The following is a 17,623-nucleotide window of genomic DNA, read 5'->3' as shown; positions in this document are numbered from 1 at the left end:
AACTCACAACTGATAAAGAAGAAAGCAAGTTTGAAAGTGCAACTTTAATCTCCAGGAAGGCTTTGACTACAAAGTACACTTTAAATAGAAAAAAATAAATAGGAATGAAGTATCAGGAAAAAACAAACATTAGGAGAGGTGACATTAGTGACAAATTACTTGAAGAGATGGGATACAGTATGTACTTCTACAATTAAAGACTGGAATGTGAGGAATTTTCTGCTTTTAACTTTCATAAGAGAATTTATACATAAATCCTAAAACTCATCTCAAGTAATGAGATAGAAAGCATATATGGCCATTTAACCATATTCAACAAAAACCCAGAACTGATGAGAGCTGTTCCTAACTGCAGCCTGTCTGGGTGCATACTGTGGCTGAAGGTCAAAGGCTGCTGAAGCTTCTCTGTGACATTATAGCTCCTGTAGAAACATGTTTGAGCTTTGTCCTATTTCCATTTTTGCCTGTGGAAAAAGCGCTTAAAAAAAAAAAAAAAAAGGGTATCCTTGAGATGTTTTTGAGTAAAGCCCCACAGAAAAGTGAAAGAGAGGACAAGCATCTCCAAATTCATGCAGATGGTACAGTATTCATTTTTATTTTTTCATTTTTGATAAAAATAAGCAGTAACCACTGAATACACTGTAGAGGGAGAATTCTCTTTAATTTTAAGGTCCAAGAAAACAAAGGTATTAATGTGGCTCATAAAAGCTTGTAGTTTTAACTTTCCATGCTATACAGCTATGTCAAGTCTAAACTTAATATGGTCTGCAAACTAGCCAAAAGAATTGGATGGTCATGAAGGTATTTAATACATAGAGGTTTGGGCCTGTCCTGGACACTTTTTAAATGCACAGAACTCACTCCTGCAGAAGCTGCAGTCCAACTTTTATTCAAGGACTGTAACAACTATGCTTCAGACAGAGCCAAAATGATCCTAAAGTGACAATATGTGGTGGCCGATGATGGGTATATTGCACAAGTGTTGTAAAAACTGCACATCCCAGTTTGTTTCTGGGCACTCTACAGTGACAAATTCTTCTTGAAGCACAAAACAGCATCCAGTAAGTTTCCTGTAATCTTAATTTGTACGTTTGTGAAGCCGTATTTCTCCAGTAGCTGTTTATATTCTGAGCCACTTCTCTGCTTGCCTTCAGTCATACTGAGGGACTGCAGTACAGCTCTAGGAGGGTGTGTCTTCTGTTCGTCAAGCACAATTTCTGCCACTAGCAACGCACTTCCTGCACATCCAAAACAACCAAAAGTGGTTTAGTAAAGTATTTTTAGTTTTGAGTTTTTAGTATTTTGTTCAGAGACAGTTATAGACATCCCTCAGACTTGTATTTTAATGGTCTTCACTGGAAATCAGTGACAGAACTTTTCTTTCAGTAATCACTTCCTGGAAACAACCATTAACTTTTAAAAGGAAGAGGGAGTTTAGAGCACTGTCTCCACCTAATGAAGTTAAGATCACTTCCTGACTATGCTGAGTTCAAATTCAGTCTTGTTTCCATTTGAACTAAGCAACTCTTGTAAGCATCTGTCATATCCCAGTCTTCGCATAAGAAGATTAAGATAGTCACCCATAATTTTCTTTTGTAATTTATAAAGATTATGGTTTATGGCCTAGATCTAATTTTGAATGCTCTCCTATGAAACAAAACTTCATAGCTACAGTCAATCCAGCTGGATTAAGGAATCAGTTGATCTTAGTAGTCAGGCTTTTCTACTTTTTGTCTTTGATCTTTAATACTGTCCAAATACAAGTCAGAGTACCCTGGCAGCCAAAAGGGCCAACCATGTCCTGGGGCACATCAAGCACAGCACAGCCAGCTGGTCAAGCGAGGCGACTGTCCCACCCTACACTGGTGCGGCCCCACCTTGAGTACTGTGTGCACTTGTGGGTGCCTCAAGGTAAGGACTTCAAACTATTAAGAGTGTGTCCAGAGGAGAGCAACCAAGATGGAGAAAGGCTTCAAGGGCAAGCCTTATGAGGTCACTTGGATTGTTCAGCTTAGAGATGAGGTGACCTCATCACATTCAACTTCCCTCAAGGTGGGCAGCGGAGGGGGAGGTGCTGATCTCCTCTCTCTGGTGACCAGCAATAGGACACAAGGAAATGGAATGAAGCAGTGTCAGGGGAAGTTGAGGTTGGACATGAGGAAAAGGTTTTTCACTGAGAGGGTGGTCAGTCCCTGGAACAGTCTCCCCAGGGAAGTGGTCATGGCACCTGCCAGAGTTCAAGCAGCATCTGGACAATGCTCTTAGTCATATGGTTTAGTTTTAGGTAGGCCTGCAAGGAGCAGGGAGTTGGACTCAATGATCTTTATGGGTCCCTTCCAATTTGAGATAATCTATGATTGAAATGTAGAAGAAAGCAGAAGAGGCTACATATTTCTCATGAAATCTGTGCATAAAGTAGTGCTGAACGCCATTTTACCATATTCTGGGCACTACTGAGATAGCAAAATGATAGCAAAACAAACTGCTGCTTCTTGATTAACCTAAAGGAACTTCTGTTAGACTACTTGTATGTACAGAAATAAGCACATGCTTAGTTATTTGATGATACTGGGCTTAGTAAGAAAGACTGGGCATGACAGGGATAGGGGAGATGATGTAGTTGTGTCTGAAATCTGCAACTATAGTAAGGGCTTATCTTATAGTTTTCTTAGCAGCTTTGTTGCCTTTGTTTCTTTGTGGGTATTACCATAATGCAGGTATAGACATTCAAGCAAAGGCTGCTATGATTGTACAGAAAAATATGCTTTTTTAATATGAACTTCTTATGGTTACTCATTAAGTTTATACATTAATATGCACCTTTAAGCCCACAAGATGAAAAAACTTACCTGGTTTGCAAACAGATGATATCTTGCTTAACAGCACATTTATCTTCTCATCAGGCCAGTCATGAAGAACACGTGAAAGAATGTAAAGATCTGCTTCTGGAAGATTATCCTTGAAGAAGTCACCTGTTGAGAAGCAAAGTTAGTACACTCCTACAGAAACCACAGAGTACATTCCTACAAAATGAAATTAAAATATTGCAGAGGAACTAGGAGCTTCAGCAGAGGTAAAGAAAGAAACAAGAATGAACAGGTTATAGGGATGCCCTGATTTGCAGATGAGGAAACTGTAGTTAAAGAGAAGAGCAGATCACAGGTAAGAATTCTGTAACATATAAAAATGGAGCCAGAGCAGGGGAGGAAGGAGAAAGGAGACATTGTCCTTCATAGCCACCATGTTGATCTTGCCTAGAAAAGCCTGAGACAAGGACATGGAGCCTCTGCTCCCAGCGATACTCAAAAATGACTAATTCATACTTCCTTATTTATCCACATTCTCTAACCATAGCCAGTTTGGTTTTATCCCCACAGGCTTGAGAAGTACAATGTCCCCATTCAACATAGGTGAGCCTACATTGCCTTGTACTAAGACACACGTTAAGGGTTGAAGCAGGGTAGCACACCATTTTCTGCAGCAAAAGACCCTGTTCTGTGCTCCAGGATAACAGAAATAAGACAAAAGATCATGTGTTACATTTACCCGCTACAAATGTCACAGGAGCTGTGTGTTGTCCAGAAGGCTGAAAGTAAGAGGTGTTCGCAATGACTTCTGGAAGGTCAAATACTGTGACCTTGAGATTTTGGTATATTTGTACTAATTCATGAGCCAGAGCTCCAGTGCAGCCTGTTGAAAGTTTAAAAAAGTCAAATCAAGTCTTTTTTTCCCCAGCAACTGCAGACATTTTTAAAGACAAGGCTGTATAAAACATTAAAATAGAGGTATCGAATCAGAATTAGAGGTAGACAGCTCCATAATTACATGGGTAACAGCACTTCCTCGTGCTTAGAGCAATGCAGGCATGACCCCTTACTGTCACAGAATTGCTAATATGACCTTTGATACCAGTACCTCAGGGTTTTTGGGGAGGTAAAAGAACTTTCATTAAAGGGCAAGGACTTGCAATTTGTGGATGAAGAGCACTAGAACTATTTACCATTTACAAAGGACTGACATCTGAAGTCTGACAAACACTCTCCAGCATGGGGAAGGACAGGGATTTTGGTCTTGGAGTCTCTGAACAAGTGGCAGAAGTTGCACCACTGCAGTGTTACTTCCTCTGACATGCTGTCCATCTCTCCAGGCACTAAGTGTTCTTCCTTCACTGGATCTTTCCCTACGTAATAACACACCCTCTGTGCAAGTCCAAGCACAGGGCAAAAAAGGACACTAAGAAGAAGAGTTTCTTCAGGTATATCATTGGTCTTCAACATTTTGGGGGTCATCTTAGATATTAATAATTAAAGCAACACACAAAACAAACCCATTCTAAGCGAATCAAACCTTTTTGTTCTAGCAGTGCAGTGTTTCAGGTTTGACATCCCAATACAGAAGGATTCAGAAATAAATCCTTCATTACTTTTTAAAATCTTGGACATGCCAAAGGACAGCAACAGCACAGTTGAAAAATGGAGCTCCCAGCCCAATATTCTATCAGCTGAGCCACAAACCATCTTGTTTTCTGTTTTGAGCTGTGTCAGTATGTAAATGATTGTGACAAACATTCACTTATTTTGAACTACTCAAATACCATTTAAGTAATCCTGCTTTCAGTTAACTGCACTCAGTCCTTTTATTCTGACATTACACTACCAGAAAAATAACAGTAAATATTACTGTAATTCTAGTGAAAAATATACATATGTTTTAAGTAATAAAATATGAAACTGAAATCAAGCTTTTCCCTTTAATTCATATACAAGTTCAATTACAGGCAATACCTCCTAAATCACAAGCAGATTTAAACTGTGAAAGATCAAATGCTGTAGCCACGTCTCTTGCTGTCAGGTGGGCAATGCTGTGCATGGCAGCCATAAAACGTTGCTTCACCTCCTGGCTGCAATAATAGTCCTAAAAAAGAAAAAAAAGCACAGTAATTGAAGTTTATTTTCATTACTTCACTAAAACTATGTACAACGAAGGCAGCAGGTGCACATCATTAACATTAGAATTCTAAAATTAAAACATCAGTTAAGACTGCTATTGACTAGTTGCTCGTCCAAGTCCTTTGCTGTTTCACTGTAGCGATAAGCAGACTTTCGCATCCTCTCCAAAATTCTGATCACACAGACATCTTTTGCAGTGCATCTCAAAGGGCATGCACTTGGCTGGTTTGAACCTGGGCTTGCTGATGTCCCAAGGGCTATTAAACACTTCTGCCCACTGAAGCTGGAGTAGCATAGCAGGGAGAAGGTATAATCTGAGAAGTGCTTTTTAAAGAAATACTGTGCCTTTGATATACATTTACTAACAGATTTGCTCTACAGCAAGATGTCTCCAGACTTTAAAATCTTTGAAAGGACAGATTCCATTTTTTTTTTTTCAGTCTCCTGAAACGTTCCTCCTTGATAGACTCACAAATTGCTTTCATTTAAGTCTGACATTTATTCTCTCATGATGAAAAAAAAAACGGATGATTGGACCATAACTTAAACCAGAAACATTAAAACTCATACTGTTTTGTTTGGGTTTTTTTTTTTTTATTAGGGGAGAAACAAGCATTTAGTAGGAAAACCTCAACCCTTCACATTTGAAGTGATACAAAAGCATGAACCCCTTTATGCCTCACTTTTATACAGATTTCATCAGTCATGTCTGGCTTTACAGCTACAATGAAGTGGAAGTATCTCCAGGCTGTAGTATGCATAGTGCAATAGGTAGCCCACATATGCTGCTCGGACATACCAGCCTGTACACATCTGGAGTCCAGGCCTGAACTGGTAGTGGCTCCTGCCACAAGCATCACCCAAGCAGACTCAAGTTGGTAATCCAGATGTATAAAAAAAGATGAGATCTAGTTCGCCTATGTTAAAACACAATTTGCATATAAATTTAAACATCTACTGCAGCAGCTCTCCTAAAGCCAAGTATCTAAACTCTCTTTAAAAGAGCCTTTGAAGGATTCCTAAAGGAGGGTCTGTCCACCAGTAATCTAGGTACTAACATCAGGCTAACAGGACCTTCTTCAGTCTCCAAAAGCCCTTATTCCATCAATTGTATATATGGGATGCAGACATCTCATTTAGCAAACTGGCTTCATCAGCATGTAGAAGTTAAGCACAAATTAAGAACCTCAGGACGTAGTCTGAAGTACATTTTAAGCCAGCGCTGCTGTCAGAGTTGAAGTCCTAACATATTCTCCTGCTCACGCTACTAGCCCACTCCTTAAACAGGCACAACTATTTATGCCCCCCAACCCACTTCACCAGGCAGGTAATTGACAAGTTAGGCTAGTTATAACCTTAAGCGATTCTCCAGTCTGAACACATCCACCTGGGCTGGCACTGGAAAAGGAATGCTACAGAGATGGAAATAGATGGAAGAAAGGATAACAATTCTTATCAGCAATATATTCCAGCTTGAAGCATTCACAGAACTACAAATCTTCATAAAAGAGATAGGATCCCTCCATCAACACAAAGCGACTTTGAAAACAACTTTGACTACACAGTCAACACAGACTGAACTGGACGCACATCAGTACCAAGTGATTGGCATCTGATATGGAAGGAGTGCATGTGTGATAAGGTACTACCTGGTGTTATAAAAAGGCCACATAAGTGTAAATTAAACAGGCCCAGAGGTTGTTCTGAGAGTGTGTCAGCTGGATGGGCAATGCTTTAGCCAGAGAATTTTTGTCAGCATTTCCCAGTATTTCATCAGAATTTCCCAGTATATTCTGTGATTGCTCCAGCAGTTTAGAGCCTGAAGTTGAAGAGAACAGAAGTCTGAGACTAGTGAGTAACGTTGTACTTCTACCATTTCTGAGACTGACCAACTTTATTAGACAGCTCAGTCTCCATTTGCCCCTACATCAGTTCTGAGCTCTTCATAGCTGGTTTTGATACTAATAAGAGTTGACTTACCTTAAATAAATCCTCTGCTTTCTTTCCAAAGGCTCGATGGTTCTGCCTGCTGCCTTCTTTGACAGCAGACTCCAAGTTTGTGAAGAGAGGCCAAAGGTGGTCATTAGAGTGGATAATGTAGCCATGAAGTGAGTATTCACCATCTAAAGTCAGGTATGTATTTGCTGAATCTGTATTACTGTAACCTTATGGTAAGAAAACAATTGTAAGCAGCTTTGTTTCAGTACTTTACAACTGTCCTTTGAAATCTAAAAGCATGTTTTCCTACGTAGCTGTTAAATAGCTAGCAAATCCTGATCTTAGAATCACATTAATTTTTGTGCAAAGACTTCTATTAAATAGTTCTAAAGGTCTTCTCTTCTTAAAGGAGCAGGTACTTTGTTTACAAAAAGAATTTAAATGCCAGAGGATATAGATAGGCACTGATTTTTTTTTTTTTTTTTTTTAAAAACAGAGTACCTCAGTTAGACACCTGATATCCAAGGGGGATTATTAGAAGTTCTTAATTCTTGACTGCAATTTTCTTTAGGTGATGGCTTCTCCTTCCCTTAAATTCAAGCTTTCTCCAGTATGTTTTGCATTCAGGACTTTCTACTTGGTCTTGTCCTCTAACAGAGTTGAAAGCGTCCTTTATTTCCTTTTCTTGGCACTTGCCCATTTTGTCTTACTATGTACATGATGCATATGAAAACTTATAAATACATAATGCAGACTGAAAAAGTTAATCCTAATAATGACTGCCTAATCTAGATACACCTTCAAGCACTATTCCAAGTCAGGGGCACTGAAATTTAAGCTGTTGTCCATGAAGAGACACATTCCCGAGCCCTCCTTGTTAAAACCGTGAATCTCTGCTGAAGATTGTGACTCTGCATTGCTGCAGCAGGGAATGGAATTTGGCCCTTATTTTAGATAGAATCACAGAGTCATTTAGGTTGGAAAAGACCTTTAAGACAATCGAGTCCAACCATTAACCTAACACTGCCAAGTCCAACCACTAAACTGTGTCCCTAAGCACCACATCTACGTGTCTTTTAAATACCTCCAGGGATGGTGACTCCACCACTTTCCCTGGGCAGCCTGTTTCAATTCTTGACAACCCTTTCAGTGAAGAAATTTTTCCTAATAGCCAGTCTAAACCTCCCCTGGTGCAACTTGAGGCCATTTCCTCTTGTCCCATCACTTGTTACTTGGGAGAAGAAAGCAACACCCACCTGGCTACAACCTCCTGTCAGGTAGCTGTAGAGACCAATAAGGTCTCCCCTCAGCCTCCTTTTCCCCAGGCTAAACAACCCCAGTTCCCTCAGCTGCTCCTCACCAGACTTGTGCTCCAGACCCTTCACCAGCTTCATTGCCCTTCTCTGGACACACTCCAGCACCTCAATGTCTTTCTTGTAGGGAGGGGCCCAAAACCGAACACAGCACTTGAGATGTGGCCTCAGCAGCACAGAGTACAGGGGGACGATCCCTTCCCTATTCCTGCTGGCCACACCATTTCTGATACAAGCCAGGATGCTGCTGACTGCCTTGGCCACCTGGGCACACTGCTGGTTTGTATTCAGCTGGCTATTGACGAACACCTCCAGGTCCTTTCCTGCTGGGCAGCTTTCCAGCCACTCTTCCCCAAGCCTGCATGGGGTTGTTGCAATCCAAGTGCAGAAGATACACCTGAGCTATTATGCTGCTCCTTGGGACTGGCCACTCAACTTTTTCTTAGAAATTTGGTCATTACTATGTCCAGAGACCAAAAACAATCTAAGGATTCCTCAAAGGAGACCTGATTATGTGCTCCCAAATGAAACAATTCCAGCTACTAATAATGAAAGCATAGAAGAAACAATCCATTCCCTTTTCCCCAAAATCCAAGTTACCCACAATATCAAGTCAGTCCCTGTGACCTTCAAAGTGTCTCTTCCAGTCCTGCATGTCTTTCAGTATTATGTGCAGTTGGGGGCAGGGAAATTAGTCACCTTGTGGTGTTTTCTCCAGTAATCCAAGAGCAGCACATGCATCAAGGAGTCTTTCTGTTCCACACACAGAGGTTCCAACCTCATTTGCAATATCCACAGCTTTCAGCGGACCTTTATCTTTCAGATGATCGAATATCTTCATCTTAGATGCTACAAACAGAGCCTACATGCAGGAAAAAAACTGTTAGTATGCTGTGTTTGAAAGACTGCAATCAAGAAACAAAAGAACAATACCTTTTGCCTACAATTATTCTACACAGCTCCTGTTCTTTAAAAAGTGCAATACAGTTTAAGAAAACTCCTAGAAATTACTATGATAACTTTCCTCCCCTCTCAGAGGGTTTCACTATCTTAGCTGAGTAACAGAATTTTGAAGGAGGGGGGGAAATACCAAAAGAACAAAAACCCCCAAAGGTCTGACTACGGATCAGATCATGCAAATTCAGAACATATTGAGTTTGAGAAAGTACAATTTAATCCTGATCCTCTCCTGTTCTGCAGCAGCAGCTGTTCAAAGTAAAATAGGCAGCAACATCTTCACCTGCAGGAGATTTCATTCTGCTTTATGAAGTCCTTGAAACAACAGTCAAGGATCAAAATGAAATAGAACTTGAAAGCTTTTGTGAAACTAAATGCTTTTGTACTCTTATCCCTGTTTTACAAATGGAGAGATGATGAGTTTTGTCAGACCACAGGAAACACTCGTTGCAACTGGTAATTAATTTTACAAAGATCCAAGCCCTGAGGAAAAAAGTTTTCCACTAGTTTGACATGACACTCAGCCCTTTATACTATGACTTCCCACTAAATTAGTGGAAAAGATTCTACTTCTACTTCCAGCCTCCACTGTTTTTGCACAAAACCAAATTCAGCATCACATCACTGTAAACAGTATACATAATGTGCAACAAAATGCTGATGATTCTCCATAATTTTTTTTTTTTTTTTTTTACTTAAATTGAAGAAGTGCTAAGCATCATCTCACTCAAGTACATGAAAACTTGCTCCCTTTGGATACACAAGAAAGTTCATGAATGCAGCAGTCTCAAGGCTGCTTTATCCCAAATCTCTCAATACTGCATTGCATACTTGCAAGCAGCACACCCACAGATCTACAGTGACCACACTACAGGTCTCCTTCAGATCCAAGTACAACTTTCTGCTGTTTCAGCAAAACCATTGTCCACTGTCTGGCATGTTTCCCTCCATCACCCCTCAAAGTTGTTACATCTTTAATTTCAGGTTTGTCACTTTAGCAGCTTTTCCACCTCTTCCTAAAACATGAACGACTTGAAGATCAGTGATTTATTAGAATGATTGGTGTTCATTTCTCCTTCATTATTGTCTTCCTACCCTAGAGCTGTGAGTAGAAAACTTGGCAGCACTTAAGATGTCCACCTACTCATTTCTCATCACGCTTGGCTGCTACACAGAGTATGTGACCTTCTGTTTGTAAGCTGTTATGTGTCTGTCTCCAGACTCCACTGCATGGAGGTTATCAGCTAAACATACCTCGAACGTGAAACAGGGTATAAAAAAATTATATCCTTAATAGGGAATAAAAAAGTTAAGATCTTCCACAGAATTCTAATGCTAAGCATTAGAAGTCAGAAAGGAAATAATATATACAATTCTTGTCACAGTTAAGTCAGATAAGTTCGCCATATTAAATGCTTTCTTTGCAGAGTACATAAAGGTAACTTCCTGCTGTTCCTGCTGGATTGTGCTCTTTTGATCAGTTAAAAAAGGCATCAACCTTTTTTTATTCTGAAGAGACAAAAAATTTTATCAAATAGGTAACTGAAATTTCATAGAACAATTAAAAGCAAATACCAAAAAATGTTTGCACTGCACCAGAAGTTTCAACCATCTTAGATTCTCTGGTACTATCAGAGGTCCTTTTTTACTGATTATTAATACATTCTTACCCCATCAGGTATTTCACATTACCTGCTATATACTGAAGTCCAATGAAACAATCATATCACTCAGCAATGTAATGAGTAGTTTTATTTTTTCCCTTACCTTTGAAGCTCTAAAACCATCCATCAGCTCTAGAATTTTAGATGGAAGTTTTGCTGCACTTTCTGACACTCCATTCTGATTTTCCAAAGGTACCATAAAACCAGCTCTGACACTAGAATTGGTTTCAGAATTGTAAATAGTTCCTGAGGAACACATCCCACTGCTGTCCAACTTGCTAGCACCTTTGTGCTCTGTGAAATTTGAAGATTCACTTTCTCCATCACTTAGGTTCTCAAAAGTGTCCACAGAAGGGATAGAGTCATGCTTTTTGTGTTGTACATTATGTTTAGGGGGTGGATAGTACAATTCTGCTAGCTTTTTGCAAAAGTGATTCAGAGGAAATCCCACAACGTTCAAGAAGTCTCCATGGACATATTCAACTAACATTCCACCAAGGGCCTGGATTCCATATCCACCAGCCTTGTCCCTGGGGGAGAGAAAGCAAAACCAACATATATCTAATTACGGTTAAGAGTAAAGGCAGCACAGAACACAAATAATCCACCAGTACTGCAGAGTCTGGAATAAAGATTAGTGTACTCAAGTTAGAGGCAGATTAAATCTATTAGTTAGGCTCAACACTTCAATTTAAAATCAGAAGATGAATATAAGGATCAGTATTTCTACTAAAGATGAGCAGGCTACAGTCTTCATGCTTCAGACAGCCTAAGTGCCATAGTCACCTAAGCAGGAGGTGCATCAGCTGACTGCAGTCAGATTGTGTTGCCATAGGTTGCCCAGCATTCTCCAAGTCCTGGCTACCAAAAAGACCAGCATTGCCACTGGGTCACCCAGTGGCTGCATACTGACCCTCCTTCTATTCCAGAAGAGGCTGAAGAGCCTTTAGGAATACAGTAGCTCCAAAAGAAGACATCTTAGAACTCAAGCGACTGTAGTATGCTTCTTGTGGATCTCAGTCATAGGAATATATAAAATGAGGATCAGGAAGATAGGACTTTCCTGGGGAGGAGCAACCTATTCAAATACAAAATCCACTACTATCCCATTCAGCCCTATCCAAGTCTTGTGTAACCCTCTGAGACAGGAGTAGAGTTGTGGTTCACAAGACTGTGCTCTTAGATATCATGGTAACACTAACAGTTTGGCACAGGAATGTATTTTCACAGAAAGTAACCTTGGAAATCTAATTTGTCTTTGGGTGTAATTATGCAAATTCCACTGTGTGGACAGCAAAGCATATGGGCAGATAAGCTGCAATAGACCCAACAATTTTACTGTTCACATTCAAGGCGCAAGGCAGTCAGAAGTATGCTTACATGATAACACCAGAATCTGAAAGCTTAAGTCAGCAAGCTTTGAAACCAAAGGTCAGTCAGTCTCAGATCCATTAACTTCAGATAATACGGAGTTACGCAAAGTACTTGTGATAGAAGGTTACTACACAAAGAAGATTGTAGATTTTTCATCTTAGATTTGATCAGAACCAGCTCTTATGTTTTCAGAACTTATTTCCGGATTCCTTTTCCGACAGTCTCCTCAGACAAACAGAGGAATCAGTATCCCAGCAAATGGGACTTTTGAATGGCTATAAACTAGGGAATAGAGCTTTTCCTTTAATCTTATATTTTAAGCACCTCTGTATAGCTTTGTCATTGTTTAAATTATTCCTTCTTTTATAACATACTTAAGATTTACACCATCGAAATTAGGAACATTCTAATGACTAAAAAGTCTTAAATTTTACATGAAGTAGCAGTCCAGTAAGATGAATTCATTCTGGTATATGCTGACAGGGAGGCAAAAAACATTGTGACCATCAAAAGCAGTACTATCATACTCTCAGTAAGGACATTAACTCAATTGGCCACATCTTGGTTTTTTTTATCTTTAAGTTTACATTCTGGCATTGCATCCTGAGGAAGATTTTCTACTACAAGTATACCTTCTAGTCCAAAAGCATGAGGCTACGTAGTTAGTAACAGTTCCATTGACTTTTCCGCTAAGTGTCTTCCATGCTAAACCCCAGAATATATCGGTATTTACACAGGTCTCAACTAGCTCTGGCTAATCTAACTGACTTTTGTAACTGGATACTTCTATTATCATATTTATTAGCATAGCACTAACTTTAAGGCTTCATTTATAACACTATGCATAACATCAGCTAATTTGCAAAAATACAACTCACTTTAAAGACTTTTTGACAAACAATAAGACCACTGCTGTGACTAAAACATTTTTCAGTAACTGACTGTTGTAGAGGATATGATTTCAGCAGGAATGTGTGCAACATCCACTGATGTAAGAACAAAAGCAACAAAACTCCACAACCAACAAACTCATACACAATACAGTAAGAATGTGTGCAACATCCGCTATTTTTTTTTTTTTTAAATCCACACACAATACAACGGGGGGAAAAAATGTTAAGAAAGAGGTAAAATAGAAGTAACTCTTGAAAATGCAAGATTAAAGCATATTTTCTTTATTAGCTGTAGAACTTGAACTTTAAGCATGCCACAAAATAGTATATCCATGTATACAGTATCTGTATTGTCCAACACAGAGCCAACACACTATGAAGCACTACTGCTCCTACAGACAGAGACGCTTGCTTGAGTTTTAGGTGTTTCCAACAGCAAGCACACATGTATGGCAATTATATGTGCGTCTTGGCCCACACAGGTCACATTAGTAGAAATACAGACAAATTTAAGGCACATTAGACAATCCATCTGAGCTAGTGACTGCACTTCACTAATAGTCAAAAAGACATAGGTACATCACTGACAAAATTCATCTTTGCTGAAGCAAATATTTAAAATACATTAGAAGCTGAACACTAATTTCTTGCATGTCTATCAATTATTAGTTAGTTGATTGGATATCCAAGCTTAGTTATCTTCACTTCACGTATCTACAAATTAGACAGGTGCCACCTTGAGTTCCTTTAAATATGAAGTTAGAGGCTTTGTAGAGCACAGAGACAAAAACTACTGGCATGACAGAGGTAAAGAGAATTTGGTTGCCTTTCTCTTAGAGGCAAGATGCCCAGTCAGCATACACACATCACAGAAGCAGGCAGAGATGCATTTCCATTTGCAAAGGAACTTCTGAAGAAGCAGAGACAGGCAGGTACAAGAAGAAGATTTGCTAGTAAGTTCTGGTGAACATCGAACAACTATTTCACATAGAGGAGTCAACTGTAGCAACATGATAGATTAAAAACAAGATTCAAAGTTGATTCTAGTATAAGTACAGCTCCCTTTACTTCTGTAATCCTGCACCTGGAAGATTTTTGCTCTTACGCTCTAAGAGCTGATACCCTCAAGCTATCTGTGCTATGAGACTGTAATTATTCACAAAAATCTAAAAAGATACATTTGCTATAGCTTTGAAGGAAATAACTCTTAAGAGAAAGCATACAAGGGAAGAAAGCTAGACATTTACATTCTACATTTTATTACTTCATAGTTAAGTCTGGAACTTTAGAACTCCAGCCTCTGTAATCACCTCTTTCCCAGAGTGCAGTAGGGAGCTTTGGTTTCATTGCCACCATTCAGAACACAGCTACGAAAAACCACATAGGATCTTCAGACTGGAAGTTGCAAGCAGAGACAGAGGAAGTTGTTCACAAGGGAAAGATTACAAAATAAAAAGCTGTGTCAAAGAGGCTGGCAGAAACTAAGTCTACTCATTACACAAGCCCAAACAGTTAGGATTACTATGGTCCAGCCCTCTTTCTACAGAGGGCCAGAAAAGAAGAAAGAGACCCTGCCAGCAGGCAAAAACACCTTGCTTGGAAAGACGAACAGGAATAAAACAGAAAGGGAAAGTCCATCTTTCCACAGCCAAATTTTTCAAGGGTTTTAACGTCATCGCAGTCCACCCTGAGAGAGTGCTTTTCCCTCCTCCCTTATTCATACTTGAAGTCAGCTATATACTTTTAGAATTAGTCAATGTCACCAATGACTGACTTTTAAAATACTACAGGCCAATTTTCTGCTTGCTGTAAGACGACCTCAATTCAATCCTCAATAGCCCAAAAGAGTCAATTTTCTTTTAATTTTTCATGTGATCATTAAGTCTTGTACGATTTCACAGAATTAAGTTGCCATAAAAAAAAAAAGGTCAGTTGAACTGCAATAGTGTTTAGAAAAATCTCTATGCACGTAAATGTGTAACCAGTACGGGTGCCCATGGAGGAGGGGATAAAAACCACAACCAAACAAAAAACCCCATGAGAGACTTCTCCTTACTGTTTTGCAAAATTTATAGGACACTATATTTAGTAGTTCCTTCACAAAGCCAGAGCAAATGCTTCCTATCTTCTTGATTATAGGAATGAAGATTGACTGGCTTCTGTTCCAGAGAGTAATGAAAAATATTCTCTGAACCTTTGGTCCTTGAGAAACCCTCGCTGTCACACACCCTGTTTAGCAGAATGAAAAGAATTACCCAGTGCTGCTCACGAACCATTTTGCTGCAACACAGCACTCCTAAAGTGTATTCTCTTCCAGAGGAAATAATCAGAATATTCCAAAATATTTTTCAGCCTGACATTCTTCCAAAAAATCCACGGTCCTCCTTCAAACTGCAACTTTCTGATAAGCTGCACACAAAAGATCACCTTCCAAAAACCTAACTAGGAATTTGTGTTACAAACTGCATTCTTGGCAAAAGATTCTTCTCTCCATAATCCAGTTTAGCTTCGGTATCTTTCATATGCTGGGAACCTTACGTGTTCAGAAAGTATGCCTCATCATTTACATGTAAACACTTAAATAAATCCAAAGTCTACACTGCTTCCCCTTTCCCCAGTAAGACATGACTGTATCGTTTTATAGCACGAGTGCGTATAAAAAAAACCTCACCACATTTGATATTCTTACACAGAATTGAGTTAGAGCCAAAAGTTCACCTCAGATCACCAGATATGCAGTCCATAGTGCTATGGCCTGATTTGCCTTCACTAAGGTTCAGCTAACACAAAGCAAAGGCAAATTCCATAAAGCCAAACATTCCCTTGTTGTAAAACTCCAAATAAAAGCACTTTTTTTGTTTTAAACAATCCAGTCAACTTCATCTTAGGGGTAGTTAGGTATTCTGTTCTCAGCCTATTCCTTCTGTGGAATCAACGTTGTCTGTGTTGCAAGGGAAGAGGAAACATACAAGCTAAGAGACAATTATGGCATAAGAACATGTATAAACTGGCTACAAGACTAAGTGAAAATTAAATTGGCATTTCCTGGCACTTCAGAGTAGTGCTATTTTGATAAACTAAATAAATCAAGTTCTAGCTTCTTTCAATGAAGTCCTTCAATACCCTGATTATCCAATACTGGCTCTATTTACCTGTTTTATAATGAGAACTATCCATTGTCTCAGGTATCCAAGCTCCCTGAATGCCTCTGTTAACAGAGAGGTAATTGTATATTGCATGAGTGCAATCCAGAGTATCTCAACAGTCTCACTTTTCAAAATTGTTAGGGTACTAAAAAGGTAGCACACTTTCCCTGGAGGAATGATAGTTCTGGACAAGAATAATAGAATACCCACCTTGCATCACCCATACTATCACTTATCATATACACACAGCAAAATTTCACAGGATAAAGTGTTTTATGCTGGTGGCTAATAACACACCCATAAGCCTATTCTCAAGTACTGTGTGATTAGTTTCAGGGTCTTACTCACATTGGCTCCCCGCTATGAATGTACTCCCATAAGAGCTCTTCTGACAGTTCAGAAAATTTTACTTTAGTCTCTTCATAGAAATCAGTGACTTCTGTCTCTAGCTGATTATCTACAGAAAGGAAGAGGTCTTATTAGAAACAGAAATGGTAGTTTAGAGAGCATAACATCTCAGTTCTATTTCAGTTTGTATTCATTTGATGCTTTTGCTTGGGAAAAATTAAAGATACCACATAGATGTATGAAATGATTAATAATGCTCTTTAGGGACAGTGGACTCAACTTCCCCAAAAAAAAGTAAAAGCTTGCATTTTCAACCTCTGCAGTCCTGTCTTGTGGTTAACAGGTTGCTCGCTCTGCATGGGATGCACCCGTAAATAGCAGAGCTATTGATGGACTGCTAGCATACACATCCAGCAGTGAGGCTACAAATACCCTTCTAACTCTATGACTGTTGTCAAATAACTCTTAACAACACATTATAGTTAAACACACAGCTGCTACAAATGCTTGAATGTGCAGCTGCATGTGTACTGCAGACTCGGGCATCCAGCAGTCCCATCAGTAACCATCAGTGTCATTTTTAGACTTCTGTATCTAGAAGTGGTTGAGAGAAGGCCAGAGGTGCAATAAAATACTGCACATCTGGGTGTGGACCCTGTTGCATGTGGTACACTGTGAATCTGCTATCACTGCAGATGGAGGCTTTTCCAAAACATGTTCAAAAGGAAACAGCCTTGCACAAATGAGCGTGCATGGTATGGATTATTAGTTCTCTCTACTCTTTCCTATAAAAATCAAGGTCAGCATCTCCTGTTACCACTGTTCTGATAGCAATGGAAATTCTTGCGGCATAAGAAAGATCCACAGTACAGACCAAAGGAAAAATACTATCCAATTGCTAATGGTGTTAGTGTTGAAAAAACATTTAATGACCCAGATGAATTATAAAAGAGTTGTTGCATATGAAAACAGATTACTACATCTTTCAGTAGTGATAAAAAAATCCAATCAGCTCAAGATGAAAATTCCATCTGTAACATA

At 39.3% G+C, this 17,623-nt stretch overlaps 1 protein-coding gene and 1 long non-coding RNA gene across 6 annotated transcripts in view; one reads left to right on the top strand and one right to left on the bottom strand.

The window, feature by feature from the left end:
• The window catches only part of ASMTL (acetylserotonin O-methyltransferase like), a 33,328-nt gene that overhangs the window by 3,905 nt on the left and 11,800 nt on the right, over positions 1-17,623 (bottom strand). For 2 of the 3 annotated variants that reach the window (XM_075736881.1, XM_075736866.1), the window contains exons 6-13: positions 16,583-16,691; positions 10,925-11,351; positions 8,900-9,062; positions 6,930-7,114; positions 4,785-4,914; positions 3,547-3,690; positions 2,850-2,972; positions 515-1,238 (exon numbers count right to left, since the gene is read on the bottom strand). In XM_075736881.1, coding sequence (XP_075592996.1) covers positions 1,021-1,238; positions 2,850-2,972; positions 3,547-3,690; positions 4,785-4,914; positions 6,930-7,114; positions 8,900-9,062; positions 10,925-11,351; positions 16,583-16,691 — 1,499 coding nt within the window. In that variant the 3' untranslated portion in view covers positions 515-1,020. Of the gene's footprint in view, positions 1-514; positions 1,239-2,849; positions 2,973-3,546; positions 3,691-4,784; positions 4,915-6,929; positions 7,115-8,899; positions 9,063-10,924; positions 11,352-16,582; positions 16,692-17,623 lie in introns of those variants that run through there. The other variant, XM_075736872.1, reaches the window with a different exon arrangement.
• On the top strand, positions 2,903-16,589 carry LOC142598384 (uncharacterized). Of its 3 annotated transcripts, none has more exons than XR_012832628.1 (3): positions 2,903-2,987; positions 6,961-7,082; positions 15,228-16,589. It is a non-coding gene; the product is annotated as an uncharacterized LOC142598384 (long non-coding RNA). The 3 variants fall into 3 exon arrangements; XR_012832630.1 differs by having other exon boundaries at positions 2,939-3,073; positions 15,228-16,113; XR_012832629.1 differs by lacking the exon at positions 2,903-2,987 and adding an exon at positions 5,796-6,591 and having other exon boundaries at positions 15,228-16,113.

This window comes from Balearica regulorum, chromosome 1, assembly GCF_011004875.1.
Source record: "Balearica regulorum gibbericeps isolate bBalReg1 chromosome 1, bBalReg1.pri, whole genome shotgun sequence".
NCBI classification, from domain to species: Eukaryota; Metazoa; Chordata; class Aves; order Gruiformes; family Gruidae; genus Balearica; species Balearica regulorum.
This window is presented reverse-complemented; position numbering and strand designations above follow the sequence as displayed.